Here is a 6000-nt window from a genome sequence, read left to right on the forward strand (position 1 = left end):
TTATATAATTTTTAAATATTTTGAACTTTCAAACCTTGTAGTGAATGTTTTCAGGGAATTTTCAGCCTGTGCAACCCATATAAGAAGTACCTAGTTAGTACATTTTTAAATCTAACCCTTAAATATTTGGTCAGTGTAAACCATTCAAGAATGCACATGGAGGCAGGGTTTGAGCATAATGGTTATGCAAAGAGACTCTTACTCTCATGCTCCGAAGTCTCGGGTTCAATCCTTGGCACCACCACATCACCATAAACCAGAGCTGAGCAGTGCTCTGTATGATGTAATTTTCCTTTTCATAATTAACTGACACTTTATTTTATTTCAAATCAAGATGTTAGCACTGAATAAATTATGAAATTTCACTCACTTTATATATAGCATACAGTAATTATTATGTCTAGAAGTTTTTCTTTAAATTAATACATTTTAATAAACAGCATGATTAAATATGTCAATGATATGCACATATTTAAATGGAATTTGGTAGATAAATTGCTGATTGTATTTACTTTGGTCTTGTTAAATTAAATAACTGTGAAATACCTGTTAAATTCAATGGATTATATGTCAAGTCATAAGTACTTTTTAAAAATTTTTTTACTTATAAGATGTAAATATTGGCAAGACCATAGGATAAGAGGGATACATTTCCACACAATTCCCACCCCCAGAACTCCATATCCAGTCCCCTCCCTTGCTAGCTTCCCTGTTCTTTATCCCTTTGAGAGTATGGACCCAGGATCATTATTAATTAATATCTTAATTTTTCAGCATTCTGTTGAATCATTTCCCTGTGTAAGTGATAATTTGTACATCACCTGTCGAACCACGAGATGTGTGGAATAGTATAGAGTATGTCTGCTGGATTTGACAGCTAGATTTGTTGGTTGAGGTCTATGTTTGTCTTGATATTTTTTTGATAGGGTCATAGTACTTAATGTAGTGCATGCTGTCTCTGAAATAATCTTGAAATCTCTTGTCTAGTTCTTTTTAAACCATCTTGCTTGTTTCCCTTTCATCACTGTTTCTTTTCTCACCCTTTATCAAGCTGACTGAATCTTCTGATGAGGTAACAAAACAGCCTTTGTTTCTTCCCATCCCTCTAACTTCCTAAGATCACAAAGACTAACCACCTATTTAACAGTCTGGGTTTGACTTGCTGTTTACCCTACCATGATTTCATATTTTCACTGCCAAAACCATATATTTTTCCAAATATATGGTATTATCAATGAAATATAGTGGTCACAGAAATGACAAAAGTATAGCAATCAGACTTTAAATGCAAGCTTTAACCATAGTGTATTTTTAATTAATTTTAATGAAAAAATAGGTAATTCTATATATAAAAGGGGGCGTGGGGCCTCCAGGTGTAGTGCTGGCACTCTGAATCCACAGCTCCCAGAGGCCTTTTTTCTTTTTTTAATTTGATAGGACAGAATGGGGAGATAGCGAGAGAGATAGACACCTACAGACCTGCTTCACCACTCGTGTAGCATCCCTGCTGCAGGTGGAGAATTGGGCTCAAACCTGGCTCCTTGTGTGGACCCTTGCACTTAGTACTATGCATGCTTATCAGGTATGCCACCGCCCAGCCCAGTAACTTTAATATTGAGAACTCTTGTGGCCATTGCTATATGGTCCTCTCTCACTTCTGTGTCACATTATCTTTAGAGCAAACAAAACCAATGTTCCCAGTTTTAATTTGGTAACTGAACCTTAAAAAGTTGATTGAAATAATCATGATTAAAAAAAAAAAACTTTCCAGACTTTGGTGAGAAGTAGCTTCTTACTAACCTGAAGCTATCAAGCTTGAGCTTTGGACCATTGTTAGAAGCAGGTTTAGAAAGAAGACAGTTCGATTTCCTTCACCAGACATCTGAATATGTGCCTCACTTTTCAAAGCAGATTGCCTGGCAGTCATTATCTTTTCTGAGTCTGTCACCAATTTATTTATAATCGCTAGCTTCTCATGCCACTACTTCTTACATCTTTTTTTTTTCTTAAGTAATGATAAGTAATTGACAGCAGAACTGAGTAACATAAAACATTTTTTATGTATAATGTTTATTCATCTATCTTTTTTAAATGATCCATGTGTAGCATTTGACTGGCTTTTGAATGTAGCTTACGATTCTATTGAAGGCTGCAGCCATGTCCCTCCCTGAGGAGGAACTGAAGAAAATGGGTTCCTCAGAAGAAAGGAGGCAGCACTCACTGTCAGACTTCCCTCCCCCTGCTGGCCGGGAACTCATCTTGCGCACCACGGTGCCACGCCCTGCTCCATACTCGCGCGCTCTGCCTCAGCGCATGTACAGTGTGCTTACCAAAGAGGATTTCAGACTTGCAGGTGCCTTTTCATCAGATACTTCCTTCTTCTAGTTCTTCTAGAGTTAACTCATTTTTGGCTTCAAAGACACTCTGGTCCCTTTTGTGGAAGAGAGGCTGTACTAGTCAGAACCTGAGGAGACCACAAAGAGGACATGACTAGTTGAATGATAAAGAATCATACCAGCATTTGAAAGACTTCTCAGCACGTAACTTGGGCTCTGTTCTATCTTGGTGGGGACAAGAGAATAGGACTGAACTTTTGAAAGTTTCTCTGCTTCAAGACATATATCCTGTGTTTGGGGGATAGTAGGAAGGGGAAGGAAAAAAAACATTAAGCAAAACAAAAACAAAGCAACCAGCATGAGCTGTCTGGACTCACTGTGGCAGAATTGTTTTCATTTTACTCCTTTCTGTGACAATACCTTAGGCTCCTGCCTGGAATTTATAGTCTGAGTAAACAATTTGTATATCTCTTAGTATCAAGTACACAGAATAGAGTATTTGTTGATTCAGATTTGTAGATATTGTGGTGGTAGCTCCTAGTCCCAGAATTTTTTGTTTTAAAAATACTAAATGACATTGTTTATTCAATCATCTGTTCGTCATTTTCATTGTACCAAATAACTTTATGAACATTTTGAATATTCTAGGAAGAAGTTTAGAATTTCATAGTTTACTTATTTTTTCCATGTAATTGTAACATAAATGTATTCCTTCTGATAAAGCTGTGTATCCAATATCAGTGTAAATTACTATATAAATATAAAAGTGTTTCTATTTATCTTACATTGTTTGTTTTCACTTTTGTTTTTGGTTGCCATATAAGTTAATCAAGTTACAAATTACTGTTCTCTTACTGGATAGCATGTTCTCCTTCTTTGTGGTTGCTAACTGAATACTGTAATTAATGAAGTAGAGATGAGCACATGTTACAGATGTAGCATTGGTACATGCAGGTAGTACAATTTGTTATATCTGCTAATATAGTGAACAGAAGATTGTCTCAGTATGCTACTTTGCTTTTGTATTTTAGTTCAAGTGAAAATCATTGGTGGGGATGTGTAGCATCCAGCTTAAGTATCATAGCAACATATTTCAACTTAATTAATGATAAATATTTATTCAGTCTGTGTTACTACATGGCCTCTGTCCAGTCATATTAAATCTACTTTTAGGCCTAAAGTTCTCACCTTATTCCAAATATAAAATGGTTATTCTGAAGCATAGACTTGGCCTACATAACTTTATAGAATTAAGAGAGCTGTGTAAACCCTGTGTTACATTATTTTTGTAAATATATATATCTTTATGAAGTTGGGAGAACTCTGGGTCTTACCTTAGATCTTGACAGTGTTTTTATCTCTGATGTTGAACTGCCTATGGTAAACCATACTGATGCAGACCAGAGGACTGAGGACTGTGCCAGGGAGAAGATGTACCTCCAAGGACAGATGAGTCTGCTTTCTGATAAGGAAGTTAACAATTAAAAATAGTTACAAAGAGATGCTGGATTTTTAAAAGGTGATATGAATCTAATAAAAAGGAAATTATTGCTTTCTCTCACTAATGTTCTCCCCTTGGTGAGTATTTTGTTCTTCCGTTTATTTTATTCTGTCTCAGATTTCCCTAAATATTTGTAGTCTGCTGAATCAGCCGTGGTCTCATGAACATTTCTTGCTCCTCTTGTTAAAAAAAAAAAAAAAAAAAAAAAAGCAATTATCCAAGGACCAGGCAGGTGTGCACCTGGTTAGGTGTATGCAAGCCCCTGGTCCCCACCTGCAGGGGGGAATCTTCATGAGTGGTGAAACAGGGCTGCAGGGGTGTCTCTGTCTTTCCCCTTGCTGCCCCCCCCCCAGTTTCTCTCTGTCTCTATCCAATAATAAATTAAGAAATAAATAACAAAAATAAAAGGAAGTTGGGTAGTGGTACACCTGGTTAAGCACACATGTTACTAGGCACAAGGACCCAGGTTTGAATCCCCAGTCCCCACCTGCAAGAGGAAAGCTTTGCAAGTGATGAAGCAGTGTTGCAGGTGTCTCTGCCTCGCTTACTCTCTATTTCCCCTTCCCTGTTGACTTCTGACTGTCTCTATCCAATAAATAAAGATTAAAAATATTATTTAAAAAAACAAATCTTTAACCTATGTTTGAAAAATAAATTAAAGTAAATTTTAAAAGAAAAGTGTTTAAAAAGCAATTACCCCATTTTTTTTAATACTAGCTAGGTGTTTATTTCATTGATGTTTTTAAATACCTACTTAGTAATAGGTATTATAGTAAACAGTGAAGATAAAATAAAGTAAAATAAAGATAAAATGTAGTCCCTCCTTTCATTTACCTTCCAACCATGTAGAAAATGTTGATTTTATGCTGCCATCAAATCAGAGAGTACAGACAACTCAACAATATCCTCTGGAGGTCCAGTACTTACTATATAAATTCATTTATTCTTTGACAGTGGAGTGGTAACGTGCAAGAATGGTGACTATAAAATTTTATGGGAGAGGGTTTCTTTTTTCTTAAATATTTTTAAAGATTATATTTTTATGACTGTAAGAGGCCCTATGGCCTCAGGGGCATCAGGCATGAAAATTTATTGCACCACTTCCTGTGGAAGGTTTTTTAATCCAGACTTTAAGGATCAGTAACATTTTATTTTTATCTTTATTTACTGGATAGAGATAGAAATTGTGTGTAATGAGTGGTGGCGCACCCAGTTAAGTGCACACATGACTATGCACAAAAGGACCCAGGTTCAAGCCCCTACTTCCCAACTGTAGGGGGACTCGGCAGGTGTCTATCTTTGTCTTGCCTTTATTTCCCCTCCCATCTCAATTTCTCTCTCTCCTAGCCAATAAAATTTAAAAAAAAAAAAAAAGGCTGCTGGAAGTGGCAGATTCATAGTGCCAGCCCCTGGGCCCCAGTGATAACCCTGGTGGCAATAAAAAAGACAGAGAGAGAGAGAAGGAAAGAAAGTTGAGAGGAAGGGAGGGGATAGAAAGGGAGAGAGCCAGACACCAGCAGCACTGCCTCACCAATTGTGAAGCTTTTGCCTTGCGTGTGGGAAGCCGGGGCTTGAACTAATGCCTTGAGCACTATAAACATATGCACTCAACCAGGTGCACCACCACCTGGCCTCCAGGTGCATCACTCTGTAGGAAGTCATTTCTGGATTAAGACCAGATATGCATAGAAGCTATGAAAGAAGTGGGGTTAGCTCACCCCTGACTATTGAGCGAGGCAAATGGGCCTGTGGGGCCAGAGGGCAGCCCTTTCACACTGGGTGTCTCCTGGGTGAGGATCTCCCCATATCTCAATAAACCAGTGAACAGTCTGCCTCAAAAAAAAAAAAAAAGAAGTGGGGTTAGCTTTGTAAATTGCTTATAAAGAATTAAAACAGGGCAGGAGTAGATAGCATAATGGTTATGCAAAGAGACTCTTATGCCTGAGGCCCCAAAGTCACAGGTTCAGTCCCCGGCACCACCATAAGCCAGAGCTGAGCAGTGCTCTGGTAAAAGAAAAAATAAATAAAAATGAATTAAAACAATTGCTCTGTCTCTGTATGCTTACTGCTAATTTATTGTGTGTCACTGCCACCACAAGAATTTCAGTCTGAACTTAGCCATATCTTTCTTGAGTCAAGTGTAACACAGGCCAATAACTAGAA

General features: G+C 37.5%; 1 protein-coding gene across 3 annotated transcripts in view; it reads left to right on the plus strand.

Annotated features, from left to right (window-relative positions):
• RAB3GAP1 (RAB3 GTPase activating protein catalytic subunit 1) overlaps positions 1-3897 on the plus strand; it is a 73913-nt gene extending 70016 nt beyond the window's left edge. For 2 of the 3 annotated variants that reach the window (XM_060178031.1, XM_060178032.1), the window contains exon 24: positions 2149-3897. In XM_060178031.1, coding sequence (XP_060034014.1) covers positions 2149-2385 — 237 coding nt within the window. In that variant the 3' untranslated portion in view covers positions 2386-3897. Of the gene's footprint in view, positions 1-1051; positions 1073-2148 lie in introns of all 3 variants that reach the window. The other variant, XM_060178030.1, reaches the window with a different exon arrangement.
• Positions 3898-6000: the final 2103 nt, after the last annotated feature.

This window comes from Erinaceus europaeus, chromosome 18, assembly GCF_950295315.1.
Source record: "Erinaceus europaeus chromosome 18, mEriEur2.1, whole genome shotgun sequence".
In the NCBI taxonomy this organism is placed as follows: Eukaryota; Metazoa; Chordata; class Mammalia; order Eulipotyphla; family Erinaceidae; genus Erinaceus; species Erinaceus europaeus.